The following is a 19,155-nucleotide window of genomic DNA, read 5'->3' on the forward strand; positions in this document are numbered from 1 at the left end:
TTATTAAATTTATTTTAAAAGGGGTATTGGTAACACAAAATGCTTACAATACCGCAACATTATTAAGTGAAGGTAATTTGAAACATGAAGTTAATACACAGGATTTGCTTTCGCGGACCACATAAAATGATGTGGTGGGCCGGATCTGGCCCCCGGGGCACAAGGTTGACCCTGGCACTCGACTTTCAGCAACTGAAGGCGGTGCCATTTTTGGGAGCTAAAATAAGATCCCCGTTTCTACATTATGAACCTGTTTCAAATAGAACACTGGATTAAAAAAAAAATACAGTATGGATAAAATAATATTTAAGTTTTATTCACATGGAAGGAAAATGGTGTTAAAAATGTTCAGGTCTATCCCGATCCATCGACGATCTGTTGCTTTGCCCTGGGATCAGCCAGACATAAGTAATCGTCTCGCAAACAGACTTGGAACATTTTGATGATGAGGAACTTCCTGGTCAGCAGTGACTTTTATCAGAAAATATAACACTGGATTTTTCACGTCTTTAATCATCATATCATAACGTCATTGGAATTTGAATAATATTTAACGTTCAAAAACAAAGAGGCTCCGTAAAGCTTGTTCGTCGTCAAAGCAAAGCTGACGTTGGGTGGCTAGCGACCTGTCGTCAGCGTTTGTTGTGCTTTAGCCATGTCCGCCTCTGCTGGATGCTCTCCGGTGGGCCACAACGCCGCCCTCGGCCCCGGTATGTCAATATTTCGCTGGCTCGAAGTGCTCGAGAAGGAGTTCGACAAAGCCTTCGTGGACGTGGATCTGCTGCTCGGGGAAATCGACCCTGACCAAGTGGACATCACGTACGAGGGTCGGCAGAAGATGACCAGCCTTAGCTCCTGTTTTGCTCAGCTCTGCCACAAATCTCAGACTGTTTTCCAACTCAACCACAAATTAGAGGTTAGTAGCTGCTCATTAGTCGGTGCACATGATGTCACAGTTAGCCTGAGATAATTAGTCTTCAATTGCTCGTCTATTTACCGATGATCAGCATGTGGCGTAAATGGTCATATTCTTCCATTTGTGCTTTATGCTACTAACGTAGCAGTTATTCAATACAATTATACACACGTTAATTATGAATTTTCTGCTTGTGTCCTATTTATAACTCAAAAGGGGCACGGTAAAATGCCTTTTCACAGTGTAAATCAGTTCGCAAGTGACTTAATAACATGTCTGTGACATGCTTACGTGAGAACAGTCCAAGGAGCAACAACAGTTATGACATGAGCTCAAGTTGCCAAAGGGGTTTTGTCTCCTGCAGATGTACCGCAGGTCACCATCCCGGTATGGATTTCATTACCATGGTGACTAGAGGCATGGCTGAGTTGTGGCCTTTTTTTTTTTTTTTTTTTTTTTTTTTTTTTAAATTTTTCTTTTTTGGCGTGCAGACATGGCGGTAAAGGCAACCCATACAAAGTGACCAAACGCCTTATTTCAATTTTGTGCATTCCTTGTACTGTACTTGTCCTCATACAGCATTGTTTGTGGTTGACGCAGTGTCAACTATAGCGCCTCTGCCGTGCCTAACCTACTCCATCCTTCCAGGCCCAGCTGGTAGATCTTCGCTCTGAGCTAACCGAAGCCAAGGCAGAGCGGGCGGTGGTGGAGAGGGAAGTCCACGACCAGTTGCTACAGCTTCACGCTCTCCAGCTGCAGCTTTATGCCAAGCAAGGCCAAGCTCCAGACTCCGACTCCATCAAAGTCAGACTTGTAAGTAAGATGGCAGACAACAGTGTTTTTCGGGACTTTTAACTTGATAATAATGATTAGCACCTTTATGCCCATCAGAAGATTTATTGGCAGATACGGGCACGATGAATGATTTTTTTTCTTTGGGGGGGGGGGCAATACAAATCGTCCATGGCTTAGTTGTGAATGACTGCTAGAGTTAAAGTGGGAAACTGTAAAGTTAAAAAAAAAAAAAAGAAGTTTCAAATATAGCTAAATTTTTCCTGAACATATATTCAATATTACATTAAACTGTTCCAGAGTCAAGCTATTACCATCAATAAAATATTGTTTTAACTTGTAAAAAGTATAAAAATAAATTACCCACTTTAATGTGAATGGGTTAAAGCAATGAACTCTTTAAACATTCTTCGCTTTACTGGTGAGTGTATAGTAAAAGTAAAATTTAAACATTGTTTTTCACACATGCGTCAGAAGAAGTCGAAGCAAAGTAAAACGCAAAATCAATAAACGCTGTACCTTCGATAACAAGTCGCTGTATAACAGATGACCATCAAGTTAGTGGCCAACGTTTGCTATGGAACTGATTGCCAGGACTTGAACATCTTCAGCCTAACCAGCTTTACTTTCTACTCCTCCTCCTTCTGCCATCTGCTCGGTCAGTTTCTGGCTCAACGTCACATCTTTGCCCTGGCCTTCTACATGGACAAAATTCCCTTCGTGTATCCTCACATAATGTTGTTTCAAGTTCATGTTTGCATTAGCAGCACCAGTTGGAAGAAGAAATGACTGATCTCGGAGGAAGAAATTCCTCATGCCAGTTCGGATGGGCATTTAACTATATTTTCTTTTATCAGCCATGGGAAATGTTAATTAAAGTTGAACCAAAAAGACAAGAAACATGTCATAGTATGTGAAAGCAGGCTTCAAAATGGTCAAGAATTGAAACAGGCATGTCCCCGAATGCTTTGAAAACCTCGCCTCCCCGGAACTTACAGCTGTCAATCAAATGCGTGCCTTCTTCCATGGCTCTTACGCAGGAAGAGAATAATTTCCAGCGACGGACATTGCATACACTCTCGTGGTCTGCAGAGATCTCATGGTCTACAGAGAAGCTGCCTCTGCCGTAATGACCATGACGGACGGGTACCACCGGGACAATTTTCCCCCCATTGAAATTCAGCGGGACAAAGTGCTTCTGTGGCCGCCACAGCCGTGTGACGCGCACCAGTACCCCTGGATTGTTTTTATTTTCCTCACCTTCTCCTCGCCCCGTGTTGAGCGGCCAGCAACTCTGAGGCTGACGCCCCTAACGTTGTTGTGCCGCACCCCCTGCGGCTTCTCTTAACAGCTGTCGGGGCTGGCAAGGGGCCGTGGGTCCTGTCCGGTTCGCCGTTGCGTCACAACGCAATGTGCCTGGGGCCAGATGGCGGAGACACTGAAGCCCAAATAACACAAAACACATTACATTTCAGGGAAGATGTATTTGTTTTGAGTTGTGGGCATAGTTTGATGGCCAGTTGCACGCTATACTGGTCGTAATGGGTTCAGGTTAAATGGAATGATGAAAGTGGCAATTCTGCCGAATGGCCACTGCAGGGAATATGGGCGCTTGGCATATACAGGACGTCCTCGAGTTACGACACACTCAACCTGCGACGTTTCGACTTTACGACGCCCGTGCCTCGTCCGCCATTTTGTCCCAGCACCGTAGTGTTTCTGCTTAGCTAGTGCATAGTGCTTGTCTGTGTTTGTGCGGCGGGAGTATCTTTGCCTTTTTCGCCCTCCTTTTTTCACACTCTGCAGTAATGGTAAGTACAGCATCTTCTTTTTTTTATTTTAATGTATTTGTTTCTTTATACGTAGTGTTAACCTTTCTTGCTACGGTCACCTGACCGTGGTCGGGAGACGTAAGGGTTTAACGGCCTTCTCTCGTTGCACAGCTGAGCTGGGTGGCGGCAACAATAAAGGCACGAAGCACCGATTTGCTGCTTTAATGGCTTTATTAGCTCCTCTGGGCCCTCCGCTAATTGCTACTCTTCCCCGGTCGCCAGCGTTACACTTGCCACTGTACACAGTCGCACCGGCGCGTACTCCTTCCTCCTTCGCAGTCGCCAGTCGTGTTACGTCGCCAGCGTAGGAACGGAACTCGTTCGTAAATCGAGGACTTCCTGTATAGTGGCGAAGGGCCTCATGCTAGAAAGTAGATGGCCTAGCGCACTAGCCCCGCCCCACAAATTCAGTCCAACTGACATGGAGAAAAATAATTTTAAGCTATATCTCAACGATTCAGTACTAAATTGTTCTGTCTTTGCACCTTTTGAACATTCACCTTCCAACATACTGACAGTATTTAGAAACAAAACATGACATTGACTTTGGTTCAACTTTAAAAAATTGTAAATTCTTTGTAGTCTTATTTTAGTTTATATGGCAAAAAAAAATAACATATTTCTGTTTCCGTGCCAGGGTTGCATTAAGCAGAATAATGGTGCGTCAAGAAATTATGCTATAGGGGCATCTGCATGGCTGGCGTCATGTTATTCCCTTCAGACCGCAAACTAGTTGAGACAGAACTTACATTTTTCCTCAACTGCTTCAAGACATGATGCATTTGTAAATTTTGCTCAGTCCAACAGAATTCTTTAGGATCAGTTCATAGATTTGTAATTCCCCTCTCTACCTGTCAAACCCTTTATGTGTTAATGAAAAGCACATGGATCGTTTTTTTTGTTTTTGTTTTTGGTCAGATAAGCACAATATGAGGAAGTCAAATCAAATAGGACATCAAAATGAGAGTGGTACCTCGACTTACAAGTGCTCCAATGAATTTTTCTAGATTCAAGTCATCGCTCGGCAGATTTGTTGCTGTGTTATAAGCAATGAATCTTTAAATTGCACTTATTTCCCTTAAAAAAGACACATTAAAGAGTTGACATACCGCCTGTTCATGACTCTTACCGTCAGCCAGTTCCAGTGTTGACCACAAGTGTTTCTGAACAGGTTCTTTTCATACAGCTGCCATCTTGTGACACTCAACTCACTCTTTAATTGGGCTTCAAGCACCCTTTTTAACTTTTTTTTCTTTTCTGCTTCTTCTGCATTGACATTAAGGTCGTCTGATCCTTTCTCCTGTACTGAGCTCAAATTTTTTACAATATTAAAACATTTTTCACTTAAATTGATCATTTTCTAATCTGTTACTTCTTTCTCTTCTTCTTCTTCCTCTTTTCCACTAAAGCCTGCCCCAACAATGGAACAGATGGTAAGTTTGTGTGTCTTTTTAGTAGTAGTAGTTGTAGTAGTAATAGCAGTATTAGCGGCAGCCGCTGCTCTTTTGTCAAATACTGTATATTGGAAGATGGATTTTGTTTTCAATGCACGGCCCTTTATGTGAATACAAATCAATGTTGGTCACAGACCCTTTGCTTTCCAATCACATTTAGTGCAAAAAGATTGACATGTACGGTAACATTCAAATTACAGATCAATTATGTTGTCCCTGCCTTATTGGTCTTTTCAACGTTTTCACTGGCAATGCTAAATGACACAAACAAAAGAAGAAAAACAATATCGCCATAGCAATAGTAGTAGCATTGCTAATCATTACAAAAATAAGAATAATAAATGACCTCTGCGTTGCAATGGTGCTGCCATCATTCCCCCTCCTACTACTAATGCACAGTGCATCCGTAGTCCTTGTAAAGCTGTATGAAGCCAACTAATATATCTTAACACAAATTTAACACAAAACAAAAACGAATCATCATCAATGCTAGTTGTCCCATTTGATTTGAATATGTTCATCCAAGGCCTTGAATGTTTTCTTATTGTTAAGGCATGCAAAAGTGGATACAATGTTTTCATCTCTTCTAAATTTACAGTGCTTGAAAAATTTTAGTAGACCAATGTGAAGTTTGTGCCACAGAGGCCCTAAGTTAACAGCATTGTTTCTGTAATGGCTAATATAACAATATGAAGAAGCTCATGCTTTTCAATATATTTAAAAATAAAAATCAAAAATAAATACTGTGCATGATTGTGTTGATCAAGATTTCTAATGACTTGTATTCCTAAACAGAAAAAAAAAAAGGGTTTAATAATTGAAGGTGGCTCAAATTAATTGAATGAATAAATTTGAATTTACTGTTTTTTTTTAATTGTGAAAATGTAGTAAAAGGCAGCCCATGATTATTTTTTTTTTGTTAACAATTGTCCATCCATCCATCCATTTTCTACCGCTTATCCGAGGTTGGGTCGCGGGGGCAGTAGCTTTAGCAGGGACGCCCAGACTTCCCTCTTCCCAACCACTTCATCCAGCTCTTGCGGGGGGATCCCGAGGCGTTCCCAGGACGTAGTCTCTCCAGCGTGTCCTGGGTCGTCCACGGGGTCTCCTCACCAGGGAGGCGTTCGGGAGGCATCCGAATCAGATGCCCCAGCCACCTCATCTGGCTCCTCTCGATGTGGAGGAGCAGCGGTTCTACTCTGAGATCGTCCCGGATGACCAGGCTTCTCACCCTACCTCTAAGGGAGAACCCGGACACCCTGCGGCGGAAACTAATTTCGGCCGCTTGTATCCGGGATCTTGTGCTTTTGGTGATGACCCTCAGCTCGTGACCATAGGTGAGGGTAGGAACGTAGATCGACCGGTAAATCGAGAGCTTCGCCTTTCGGCTTACCTCCTTCTTTACCACAACGGATCGATACAAAGTCTGCATCACTGCAGACGCTTCACTGAGCCGCCTGTCGATCTCCCGTTCCATTCTTCCCTCACTTGTTCACAAGACCCCAAGATACTTGAACTCCTCCACTTGGGGCAGGATCTCATCCCCGACCTGGAGAGGGCACACCACCCTTTTCCGACTGAGGACCATGGTCTCAGATTTGGAGGTGCTGATTCTCATCCCAGCTGCTTCACACTCAGCTGCGAACTGCGGACCTGCATCTTCCCCCACCATTGGAGCCAACTCACCACCAGGTGGTGATCAGTTGACAGCTCCGCCGATCTCTTCACCCGAGTGTCCAAGACATGCGGCAGCAAGTCTGATGACACGACCACAAAGTCGATCATCGAACTGCGATGTAGGGTGTCCTGATGCCAAGTACACGTGTGGACACCCTTATGCTTGAACATGGTGTTCGTTATGGACAATCCGTGATGAGCACAGAAGTCCAATAACAGAACACCGCTCGGGTTCTGATCGGATGGGGGGGGGGGGCGTTCCTCCCAATCACGCCCTTCCAGGTCTCACTGTCATTGCTCACGTGAGCATTGAAATCCCCCAGCAGAACGATGGAGTCCCCAGCGGGAGCGCTCTCCAGCACCCCCCCCCCCCCCCCCCCCCTCCCAAGGACCCCAAAAAGGGTGGGTACTCTGAACTGCTGTTTGGTGCATCGGCACAAACAACAGTCAGGACCCCTCCCCCCAACCGAAGGCAGAGGGAGGCTACCCTCTCGTCCACAGGGGTGAACCCCAACGTACAGGAGCCGAGCCGGGGAGCAATAAGTATACCCACACCTGCTCGGCACCTCTCACCGTGGGGAACTCCAGAGTGGAAGAGAATCCAACCCCTCTCGAGAGGAATGGTACCAGAGCCCAAGCTGTGCGTGGAGGCGTGTCCGACTATATCTAGTCGGAACTTCTCAACCTCACACACCAGCTCGGGCCCCTTCCCTGCCAGTGAGGTGACATTCTACATCCGTAGAGCCAGCTTCTGTAGCCGGGGATCGGATCGCCAAGGTCTCCGCCTTCGGCCACCGCCCAGCTCGCACTGCACCCGACCCCTATCGCCCCTGCCACAGGTGGGGAGCCCATGGGAAGAGGGACCCACTTTACCCTTAAGGGCTGTGCCCGACCGGGCCCCACGGGCGCAGGCCCGGCCACCAGGCGCTCTCCTTCGAGCCCCACCTCCAGGCCTTGCACCAGAGGGGGGCCGCGGTGTCCCGCGTCCGGGCAAGGGAAACCTGAGTCTATTTTTTGTCTTCATCATAAGGGGTCTTTGAGCCGTGCTTTGTCTGGTCCCTCACCTAGGACCTGTTTGCCATGGGTGACCCTACCAGGGGCGTGAGGCCCCAGACAACTTAGCTCCTAGGATCATTGGGACACACAAACCCCTCCACCACGATAACGTGACACCTCAAGGAGGGGTTAACAATTGTCCCTTTCTGTTTTGTGTGCTTTGTGTCAAATAGTTTACATATTTGATATTGCTTGCTTATGATGCTTGCTGTTGTGCGTGTGTGGTATTTACATGGTATGTGTGTGTTGTAGCAACAGGAGCTAGAGGCCAGCAAGAAGGAGAAATTGGTGGAGGCGAGACTTGAGGCTGACGTGAGACTCTTTAAGAAAGAAAATGAGGCTCTCCGTAGACACATGGCAGTACTACAGGCTGAGGTGTACGGTGCTCGGCTGGCTGCCAAATACTTGGACAAGGAACTTGCTGGCAGGTAATGAATTTCACTAGAATAATGTTCCAGTACGTTGGAATTGTACCACAGCCAGTTTTAGATCACGTGATTGTTCTCCGGCAGTAACTGATAGGTGTGCTGCATTTCCACGGTCGTCAGAATGGAACTCCATCCCCCTATACCGCTAAGCGGAGCAGTTACATGTCCTTAGAAGAATACATTTCAATAAATGCAATACCGAGTGGGTTTTGGATGCAGTGATGGGGGGAATTAAACTATCTATTATATAGCTGCATCTATTCTGTACCTCGGGCTGCAAAATCTGAACCAAGATAGACAGTGGGAGGAAAAAGTATCTGAACCCTTTGGAAGTTCTTACAATTCTGCATAAATTGGTCATGAAATGTGGTCTGATAGTCCTCTAAATCACAACAGTCAACTCTGCTTAAACGAATACCATCCCTCCATCCATTTTCTGAGCCGCTTATCCTCACAAGGGTCGCGGGAGTGCTGGAGCCCATCCCAGCTATCATCGGGCAAACCTGAACTGGTTGCCAGCCAATTGCAGGGCACACATAAACAAACAACCAGTCGCACTCACATTCACACCTACGGGCAATTTAGAGACGTCAATGAACCCACCGTGCATGCTTTTGGGATGTGGGAGGAAACCGGAGTGCCCGGAGAAAACCTAAACTAATACCACACTAACAATGAATATATTTTCATATTTTTATTGAAAATAACATAAACATTCGCAGGACAACGATGAAAAAAATAATTCATCTTCGAGCATTTTACGTACTGTCAATTTCAAATAATATCCTGTTTTTGAATAAAGAGATGGAAATCTGATTCATCGATTGATCGAAAAAATAAGCGACAGATTGATTATTAAAATAATCGTTAGTTGCAGACCTATAGGAATGGGGTTCGCGGGAGAACACCAATGAGTAAGGCGTTGCTGTCTTAAAACAAATATTGCTGCATGTTTGAAGCTTGTTAAAGAGCACTTTGATGTTCCACAGCACTACTGGCAAATATTTTGGGGACAGATGAAACCAAAACTTGAATTAGTTGGGTGGGAGGAACACATCAAGCCATGTGGGGAGGCAAAATGGCGCTGCACGCCAACAACAAAAGCTTGTCCCAGCCGGGAAGCGCTGTGGAGGGAGCATCATGGTATTAGCGTGCTTTGCAGTGAAGAGAGACTTTTGGGTCCCGAACCACCAGTTGAGAATCACTACTATAAAACCATTTCGTCCTTACACAAAGTGACGTGTTTCCGAAGCTGCATTCCGGAAAACCGACAAGTGGAAAGATGTACTTGACCAAATCCATAAATCTGGCAATTCAAAAATTACGGGCACAGCGATGCACTAAAATACTTAACATTATTTATCTTTGATTATTTTAGTAGGTGTTCTTCATGTAATTTGGGGACCTTATTGCAATTGCCGTGTGTGTTTTGTTTATGTTCAATCGGAACAGATTTAATGAAGGGACTTTGCCACATGTACAATGTACTGCAAAATTGGCTCTCCGCATTTAATCCATACCTGAAGAGCAGTGGCCAGCAACCTTGTCACATAAATAGACCGAACCCAAATACCGTTTCAACACTTTGGTCAATGAAGTTGGCTGGAAATTACACTTACATGGAGTTAGTGTTGGGAGGAAACGGGGGCACCTGGAAAAAAACCCCACACAGGCTTCGTGAGAAATTGTAAACTCTTCACAAATGGTCCCAAAGTCAAGTGTTACAAAAGCGGTAAAGGGGACGTTTATTTTTGAGGCATCAGATACTAACTTGTTGACACACTTCTGAGCCAACCAGAATAGAAAGCTTGGTTTCGCCAAGCTAGAGATAGCAAACCTGTATTCTTGCAGGCTTATCAACATAAAGAAAATTAATGGGTGTTTTCCTACTAGGGTGCAGCAAATCCAGTTACTGGGCCGTGACATGAAAGGGCCAGCACACGACAAGCTGTGGAACCAACTGGAGGCCGAGATCCACCTTCACCGCCACAAGACAGTCATCCGAGCATGCAAGGGCCGCAATGATCCCAAGAAACCACTTCCCTCGCCTGTTGGTCATGTGCGTGTCAAAATCCAACCTTCTATTCTGACATTAGTAACTTCTGAATCATGTTTGTGGAGCTAATTTCTTTGTTATTGTTGTAGGATCCAGACTTGCTGAAGAAAACTCAGGGAGTGGGTCCTATCAGGAAGGTGTCACTAGTCAAAGAGGACCATGAGGGTCTTGGCATCTCCATCACGGTGACGACTCAAAGCAGAACATTTGACCTATATTACAATTTAGGGTTTGGCATCATTTGAATTTGAGCGAGTCCAGTTCCAAGTCCGGTTCCTTATTTCGATTCCAGTTCCAAATGAGTCTCGATTCCGTTTCTTTTCGGGGGCTGGGTCAAAAAAGTTAAGTTAAGTTCAAGTTATTTGTTCAAACATTATGAATATCCATCTTCTTAGCAGTCCGCGGCATAGACTAAAATTAACATTTGACTCGAGGTTCTTTGTAACCAGTATCAATATCAAACCTATGACCTAAAAGGCAATGTGTGTGGAACTAACCCAATTGACTTAATATTCATTCATTAATCCATCCATCCAACTCAGCATGTCTTTTTGCATGCTCAATGACTCCCGTAATTTCTCGTGTACAATGCGCACCCATGTATAACACGCACCCCCAAAGTTGACCTCAAAATTCTGCAAAACCCTTTTACCTACAGTGGGCGCAGAAAGTAGTCACACTCCCTTTACTTTGTTCACTCTTTGTTATATTGCAGCCATTTGCTAAAATCATTTAAGTTCATTTATTCCCCTCATTGATGTACACGCATGACCCCATATTGACAGAATAAAATGGAATTGTTGAGATTTTTGCAGATTTAGTAAAAAAAGAAAAAACTTTCCTTCGATTGCGACCGGTCGTCCTGTCCCTGCAGCGGTAAAACACGCCCACAGCCTGATGCTGCCACCACCACGCTCCACTGTTGGGACTGTATTGGACAGGTGGTGAGCAGTGCCTGGTTTTCTCCACACATACCGCTTAGAATTAAGGCCAGAAATTTCTATCTTGGTTTCATCGGACCAGAAAATCTTATTTCTCACCATCTCGGAGTCCTTCAGGTGTTTTTTTTTTAATTTATTTATTTATTTTTAAAGAGAGAAACTCCACGCGGGCTCTCATGTTTTGCACTGAGGAGAGGCCTCCGTCGGGCCACCCTGCCATAAAGCCCAGGCTGGTGGAGGGCTGCGGTGACGGTTGACTTTCTAGAACTTTCTCCCATCTCCCGACTCCATCTCTGGAGCTCAGCCACAATGATCTTTGGGTTCTTCTTTACCTCTCTCACCGAGGCCGTGAGAGAGACTCATGGCTGTATGATAGTTGTTTTTCTTTTTTAACACATCTGCAAAAATGTCAACAATTCCATTTTTTTTTCCTGTGTGTACGTTAATGAGGAAAAAAAGGAAATGATTTTAGCAAATGGCTGCAATATAATAATAGTTACAATGACAAAAACTCAGGAGTGAGTTGTTGTTCCCTTCCAACAAATAAGTGCACACAAAGGAAATTTGATTACGAAGACAAAAGTTGCCGGCATGGCCTAAACGGACGGTGACAAAAAAAAAACAAGGTTTTACGTGTTGGCATGAAATCTACATGATCCCAAGTTGTCAGTTTCTCCATCTCAGCTGATCGCTCCCTGGTTCCCTGTCTGTGTGTGCTGTGTTCTCAGGGAGGAAAGGAGCATGGTGTTCCTATTCTCATCTCAGAGATCCATCCAAGCCAGCCTGCAGACAGATGTGGAGGCCTGCATGTTGGAGACGCCATTTTGGCCGTCAACAGCGTCAATCTGCGGGATGCCAAGCACAAGGAGGCTGTCACCATTCTCTCGCAACAGGTCCTCCAAACACACGCACGCACGCGCGCACGCACGCACACTCACACACTTACTTTGGTTCCTTATTCGTACCAGTCAGGACAGATAGAGTTTGAAGTAGTGTACGTGGCTCCAGAGGTGGACAGCGATGATGAGAATGTGGAGTATGAAGATGACAACGGACATCGCTACAGACTCTACCTGGATGAGCTGGAAGAGAACAGCACAGCGCCCCGGAGTGGCAACTCGGCAGCGGCATCATTACAGGGTAGATTTGCGATCATAGATACACCGATTGGGCCCCTAACGTTATGATCACTTGCATAATCGAACGAAATCAAACATAAAAAAAAACCAGGCTCTTTAGTCCAATCTCCAAACATAAAACATTATATCCAAACAACATCATTTAACATTTTGTAAACAATTTCAACATGTAATGAATCTTTTCTTTTATTGAACTGAATTTATGATACCATATACCAGGGATGGACAAGTACCTTATTGCAAAGGTATGAGGTACTTGTGAAGGCTGCCAATACCAGCCACTGATACTTAAGGCCAACAAATAGGACGTCAAGTAATTCTCCTCGCCAGTAGTTGGCGCTACACCGTGGCAGTTTGGCACATCTGCGAATCGTCTCGCGTATCACAAAGAAAAGTCTTTGTTCACAATTACCTGTCATTGTGTTCATTGAAATTGTATGCATCAAAAGTACTAGTGGTGTCTGTACTCCGTATCGGTATCGGCGAGTACTCGAGTAAATACTACTACCGGTACTGGTATCAGTCCGAAAAAAAGTGGTGTCGAACTAGGGCTCCAACTAATGATTATTTGAATAATCGATTCATCGATGAGCCAGCGAAAAAGTATTTCAAATGGACATCAATTTATTACGACTAAGTTACTCGTTGTTGACTCGTACTCGCTGTTGACCGTTGTATTCCAAAGTAAAAGCAGATGTTTGCAAATGTCTTATTTTGATTCGACACAAAAGATAATGAGTCTGCTTCCAGGGAGGACTACAGAAATGAGTAGTTACTCTGGAGAGGCTGAAATCCGGAGGATTTGGACCATTTTATGTTCAACGATATCGCCCAAACGATGAATTGACAATTAAGATAATAAATGATCAGTTGTCAATTCGTCAGTTCATTGTCGCGCCGCTGTATGAAACATCCCTAGTGGCGCCTTGAGATACAAGTTTAAGTTGTTCAGTGACCGTGCGCGGATCTCAAATCGTTTCCCGCCGAAAGGAATGGACATGCCTATTAATCCTTTCCAGCAACAAAACAATTTTTATTTTAATGAGGGGAAATAGCACTCCATTATACTGTACTTTATTTAAAAAAAAAAAAAAAAAAAAACATACAGTAATGACAACCTCGAATTAGAATTCAGAATGAAATGATCACATTCAAACTCGTATTAAATAGGCTGAGCACACCTACCCCCGTTTACGCCATTAAGACGTTCCAGCAGCCTTCCCGCCCCCAAAAACCCAGAAATGTTGGAATGTGTATTTTAATGAGGAACGATAGCCCTCCATAATACCGTACTTCATAAAAACATACAGTAATTCAATAGAATGAAAAAGAAACTTTTTTTTTTTTTTTTTTTTTTTTGGGTCACACTGCCTGACCTTCTGGTCACCTTGCCCACATGGGGGCAGTATAATACAGACAAATGTGCTGTTCATTAAGGCGTTATTTTGAATCCTACTTCAGTTCTAGACAGAAAATGGATGGATGGATGATTGGCTTCCTGTATACGGCAGCCAATCATATTGCAGAGAGGCAAGTCCTGCCTAGAATGCAAGTGGAATTCATCGTAATGCCTCAAGTCCTCTCTGAGCTTACCAGTACGGCACTAATATTAGTCGTTCGACGCAGAGGATAAAGGACATGAATGTGAGTACTGTTGTTCTCAGTGTACGTGTATGTTGCTGCACCATTTGTTTTCAATCGTATCGTTTAAAGGGTTAAAGCACCGCAACGTAGATGCTAATTAGTGTTGCGTATTGAGCTCGCGGACTGAAAGGCTAAGCTGCGATATGTCGGCTCATATCTCGAAAGGTTCGCAGGTCAGCTCGCTCGTATCTCAAGGCACCACAGTACAGTCCAGTTTTTTCTGAACAATTGGTAGATGGCCAGTGGCCTGTGTTCGGGTTGTCTTCAAGTGATTTAATGGTTCTGTGACTTACCTTCCAGCAGGTCTGGAGAACATGTCGCCGAACAAAGTGACAGAAAACGGAGACACCGGAATCTCCAGTGAAACCCCATCAGAGGAAACTCCCTCCGAGCCTCCTGACACTCACGGCTCCTCTTAGGAAGACTCAGCCGCGCGGGCCAATCCAAATTTTATTGTGCGAGACCTTTTTTCGAGTACTGACTCATCTGTCAAGCAGAGCCAATTTGTTTTCTGTCGACGTTCTAATGTTGGGATTTGGGGGTTTAGGGTGGGCCCGTGGCAATGATTCGGGAGTAATAGCAGGAGAAGGATGTGATTGTGAACGGTTACATACAGTAAGTAAGGTTACACTAACGTTAAATCCATACCACCTTCTATCCACCAAGTCCTTTCATGAAGGAACCACCAAGTACTTTTTGTGGGTCCCTCCAAAAAGTATGTTACAGCTTAGAATGTCACACATTGCCAACCCTGACAGTCCTATTTATATGGCAGTGACTGTAGGATCCCTTTTTAACGTGGTTTAAATTCTTTCTGGTCTTTACTCTTATATTGCTACACTTTATTCTGACCGCCTCATGAACCTTGGTGATGTAATGTTTAATACAAGTTTTCATTCAATAATATACACGCACACACACACACATACACACACACAGTGGAATCATTTAAAAACTTTAGCCACCATTAATATGACCTATAACCTGTAAAACGCAATTGGTTTTTTAAAAGAAAAAAAAACCTTCAAGGGCGGAAGTTAAAAAAAAAAATGGTTGAACAAGTGTACAAATCAGAATCATCTTTATTTGTAGTATGTCCCAAAAACACCCAAGGAATTTGTCTCCGGTAGTTGGAGCCGCCCTAGTAAGACAACAGGCAGTCAATTGACAGAACACTTTGGAGACATAAAGACATTGACAAAAAAAAAAAAAAACAAGTCACTGAGCAATAGAGGGTTGCTAGTTATCCTCTTATAACTGGGGGTGCTGTTCTAGCAGGCTGTTCCTGATACATATTTTTTTTCTTTCCAGCAGAAGCGTGAAAAGTTTTGTGCAAACGCGGACTGCTATTGTTAACTGTTCATAATTCAGTTCCAACGGAAGAAAAATAGCTTCAAAGCCCTCCGTTGCTGTGGAAGCTCGCTGTAGACTTGCGCCTCCAAAAAATGACGAGAAAAGCCTACCTGAACAGCTGAACTTTTGGGAAGTTAAAGCAGAGGTGCTTTGAATGGTGGTAGGTGCGCGCTGAGTCTAATTTAACACAAGTTTGAACGTGATTGGGTCATTCTGAACACTAGCTGCACGTTTATAAGTGTGTGCGCACGTTTGTACAACCACGATTTTTTTTACTTCCCCTCTAAAAAGCCCCCCCCCCCCCCCCCCCGCCCAATGATTTACACAAGTATAGGTCACAATGACGGCAGAGGTTTTGGAATGATTTATCTTGGTCTCATTTTTATTTATATCACAAAAACATTGCATTTTAACTGGGGCGTCTGAAGAATTTATTTCCAGTGTATGCACAAAATGTTTGTTCATTTTTTTTTTTTTTGGTCATTGTAAGTGATTTGGACTCACTAATGTACTGTCACCAACATTGAGAGCCCAGAAAGACTTGGTGTGCTTTCCCCACTTAAAGTGGAAATCCTAGTAAACCAAAACTCGCAGACCTTAAAACACATTTATGTGAAAGTGTTGTTTTGCTTTTATTAATCTGGTTCCTCTTTTGTGGTGTGGGCCGAGCCTCCGGGTCCTCTCTGAAGCGTTTCCCCTCTCATGCATCATCATTGCTCAGTGGATTCTGAGCAGTTTATTCAGCCTTTAAATAAAGTTGGCCTCTATCATAATCAAACAGTTTTGATTACATTTTGTAAATAATGTTTCAAAAAAAAAGTGGGCAAGCATGAATGGAAAACCAACAATGCAACATAGCACCCGTAGTAATAATTCCAGGCCTTTGGAAAAAATAGCTTTATTTGTCATTAAAAGGAATAAAATGAAATTGTCGTTTCAGAAACAATATTTAAAAGGGGTATAATTATTACCTTTTTTTTAAAAAATTGCATGTATATACAAATAGTTGGAGTGCCTACCCAATGAAGTGTGAAACAACCAAGTAAATCTTTTATTTGCACAAGCACAATTCATTTGTCATCGGGAGGCGGATCGGTGCAGCGGCTTTGTGTCGATCCGTTGTGGCGAAGCTCGATTTACGTTCCTACCCTCACCTATGGTCACGAGCTGTTGGTCGTGACCAAAAGAACCAAGATTCCGGATACATGTGGCCGAAACGAGTTTCATCCGCAGGGTGTCCGGGCTCTCCCCTTAAGAGATCGGGTGAGAAGCTCGGCCATCCGGGAGGGGCTCAAGAGTAGAACCGCTGCTCCTCCGCATTGAGAGGAGCCAGATGAAGTGGATCGGGCATGATTAGGATGCCTCCCAGGTGAGGTGTTCCCGGCTTGTCGCAACGGGGGACGACCCCCAGGGCATGCTGGAGAAACGATGTCTCCCGGCTGGCCTCGGACCGCTTTGGGGTCTCCCTGGATGAAGTGGGTGGGAGGAAAGTCTGGGCTTCCCTGTTAAAGCTACTGCCCCTGCAAACCTGACCTCAGATCAGCGGAGGAAAACGGATGGATGGACAATTCATTTGCAGTTGGGACAGACTGGTGTACAGCTCCTGCTCTGGAGGGGTCGCTAATAACGCTGCAAAAAGTTGCTAGATTTGTTGTGTTGCCATCTTCTAAAATAGTTACTAGAAGGGTCAGAAAAGTCGCAAAATATAGTGACAATATTGATAAAAATGACCTTTGACCCCTAGAAACTGAAAAAATAGAAATGCGCAATCTCTCCTTTAGAATATCAATGGCTATATAAACACAGTTGCCATTTTTACAGTTTCGGTTCCAGTATAAGTCTGTTACAAGTCATCCAGTACCCTGCATGATTAAAAAAACATGCATTGAATATAATCATATGGAATGTTATAAACTTACTAAACACATTTCATCATAATGAAGCTGGCTTTGTTAAAGAATAACACCAAGTGCAGCTACACTTCCTTGTTGTTTCCTTTTGGCAGTATCAAAAAGAAGGATTAACATGGATCAATCAATACATGCACAAATATCTGTTTTGAGGTTTGATAAGCTGCTAAACATTTAAATCTTCGGATGTTTGATTCATTTAACTGTTCATGATGCTTATTAAAACATTTGAGTTCATCTCATTTCTGGACGGAAGGAAATATGGAAAGATTATGCATGGGCATTAGCTTTATGGTGAGCCATCGATGTCGGTACAATATTGTTGAATATACGTAGTACTTTCAAGTTAATATAATTACATATGTATATAAAACTATCCCAAAAAAATATTAAATCGTCACATACATTTTTGGACTGTAAAATAATAAACTGCTCAATTGATATGGGAAAACACAAAAAGAGGCATAATGGCCAGTTGTCATAGTACTTCTATCCCATAATTTCCTCAAGTTTGTCTCAAGCTGCCATAATTCTGAGCAATTGCATTAAAAGAAAAACAAACAATCTAATGTGTACTGTTTCTTTAAAACAGTCCGATAACTGCACACTATGGGGCGCACTGAAATGGGAAAAAAAATGCTTTGCAACCGTGTTGCATTCTTCAAAGCAAGTCATAGTATCAATTGAATTATCTTGATTTTAACGAGTAAGCGTTAACATTCCCACCCGTACGGTACCTGGCCGAGACATACCAGCAGCTGTAAAATCACAATTAAAAGTAGTCACAGATCAAAGCCTGAAAACACCCTTCATCTTTTTGGATAGGTGTTATTAACTCCTCGGTGACTCCAGCACCGTAACACTTGTCAATGGCCTTCCTGGTCTGTCGCTTAGAAGTCACTTTCACTCTTCATTCCTGGTAAATTGGTGCATCCAGGGCATACCATACACACAGGACAGCGATTCAGGGGGGAAACAAAGCAGGGAAAACGCCATTTCAGATAGCCATTGCGAAAGAGGGTAGACTCAGCTATCGACCGTGTAGCGGGTGTAGCGCTCAGCGATGTTTTTCTTCAGTTCATCGATGCCCTTCCTCAGCTGGCCGACCTCAAGCAGTTTCAACGGTCCAACTTCTTCCGGCGCGTCCCTGACCTCGCTCTCCTCCGCAGACACATTCAACGCTGCGCAGAAGCATACAATAGGTTACAGAGAGACCATGCGGGACAACTATTCTTTTGGTAGGTGTTCTCTCAGATCAACCAGTACAATATTGGCTACAAGCCAATAGATCAGTTTGTTAGCCTGAGAGTTCATCCAACAACAACAAAATAAATAAATAAATAATCTGCTTTAGCTTTTGAAATGAAATTTATCAACTTTGTGTCATCTGCTTGCAGGAATTCAGGGTTCCCCCCCCAAAAGTGATGTAGAAGGATTTAGTCAAAAAAACGTACATTTGGTGTATCCAGTTATTTCTTTAGTACTGCGTCAGAGGTGCTAAAATGAGCTGTCCCAACCTTTCAACCCCTTCGACATTTATTTCTTTATTTATTCTTAATTATCAACGAGGACTCAAAACAAACCCCTTTAAATACTGGGGGAAATATTTGTCTTAGTGTGGAAGTCTAACCCAAGCCAGCGTTCGATTAAAAAAATAATAACAGTACAGCATGTAAATCAGTGGGAGCTAGTCAATAGAGTGCACTCGGGTGTCACCCCACCACGCATGGCCGTCACCATATTACTTTTCTTGAAGATAGTTCATAGTTAATGAAGACCAGTAAAGTTGTTTTGTTCATCGCTGTTGTCCGAAAATGACACATTGTGTGTTAGATACATAGATGTCTATGCATAGACATCTCTGTATGTATTGATGTCCCCGTGTCTCGATGCTCTGACCCTCTTCGGATTCTTCAATTTCCTACCCTTGAAGCCACCTTTCCTTAACCTTTGTGGG

At 43.6% G+C, this 19,155-nt stretch overlaps 2 protein-coding genes across 5 annotated transcripts in view; one reads left to right on the forward strand and one right to left on the reverse strand.

Moving 5' to 3' along the window:
* Positions 1 to 423: 423 nt before the first annotated feature.
* Positions 424 to 16,947, forward strand: gopc (golgi-associated PDZ and coiled-coil motif containing). 3 transcript variants are annotated; one of them, XM_061705232.1, is made up of 9 exons: positions 424 to 916; positions 1,565 to 1,729; positions 4,950 to 4,973; positions 7,980 to 8,155; positions 10,049 to 10,214; positions 10,301 to 10,396; positions 11,881 to 12,045; positions 12,121 to 12,292; positions 14,236 to 16,947. In XM_061705232.1, exons 1-9 carry the CDS (start codon positions 656 to 658, stop codon positions 14,352 to 14,354), a joined length of 1,344 nt encoding a protein of 447 aa, XP_061561216.1. In that variant the 5' UTR covers positions 424 to 655; the 3' UTR covers positions 14,355 to 16,947. The 3 variants fall into 3 exon arrangements, with proteins under 3 accessions (XP_061561216.1, XP_061561217.1, XP_061561218.1); XM_061705233.1 differs by having other exon boundaries at positions 14,239 to 16,947; XM_061705234.1 differs by lacking the exon at positions 4,950 to 4,973.
* cep85l (centrosomal protein 85, like) overlaps positions 15,736 to 19,155 on the reverse strand; it is a 33,296-nt gene continuing 29,876 nt past the window's right edge. For both annotated transcript variants that reach the window (XM_061705230.1, XM_061705229.1), the window contains exon 13: positions 15,736 to 18,379. In XM_061705230.1, coding sequence (XP_061561214.1) covers positions 18,225 to 18,379 — 155 coding nt within the window. In that variant the 3' untranslated portion in view covers positions 15,736 to 18,224. The remainder of the gene's footprint in view (positions 18,380 to 19,155) is intronic.

This window comes from Phycodurus eques, chromosome 18 (genome assembly GCF_024500275.1).
Source record: "Phycodurus eques isolate BA_2022a chromosome 18, UOR_Pequ_1.1, whole genome shotgun sequence".
Lineage (NCBI taxonomy): Eukaryota > Metazoa > Chordata > Actinopteri > Syngnathiformes > Syngnathidae > Phycodurus > Phycodurus eques.

Bases quoted from the DNA above. Each gene is read 5' to 3' on its own strand.
- gopc (XM_061705232.1), top strand. From the start codon at position 656: ATGTCCGCCTCTGCTGGATGCTCTCCGGTGGGCCACAACGCCGCCCTC. The intron at 12,046-12,120 runs GTCCTCCAAACA...TATTCGTACCAG, and splicing joins TCACCATTCTCTCGCAACAG to TCAGGACAGATAGAGTTTGA. The intron at 12,293-14,235 runs GTAGATTTGCGA...CTTACCTTCCAG, and splicing joins GGCAGCGGCATCATTACAGG to CAGGTCTGGAGAACATGTCG.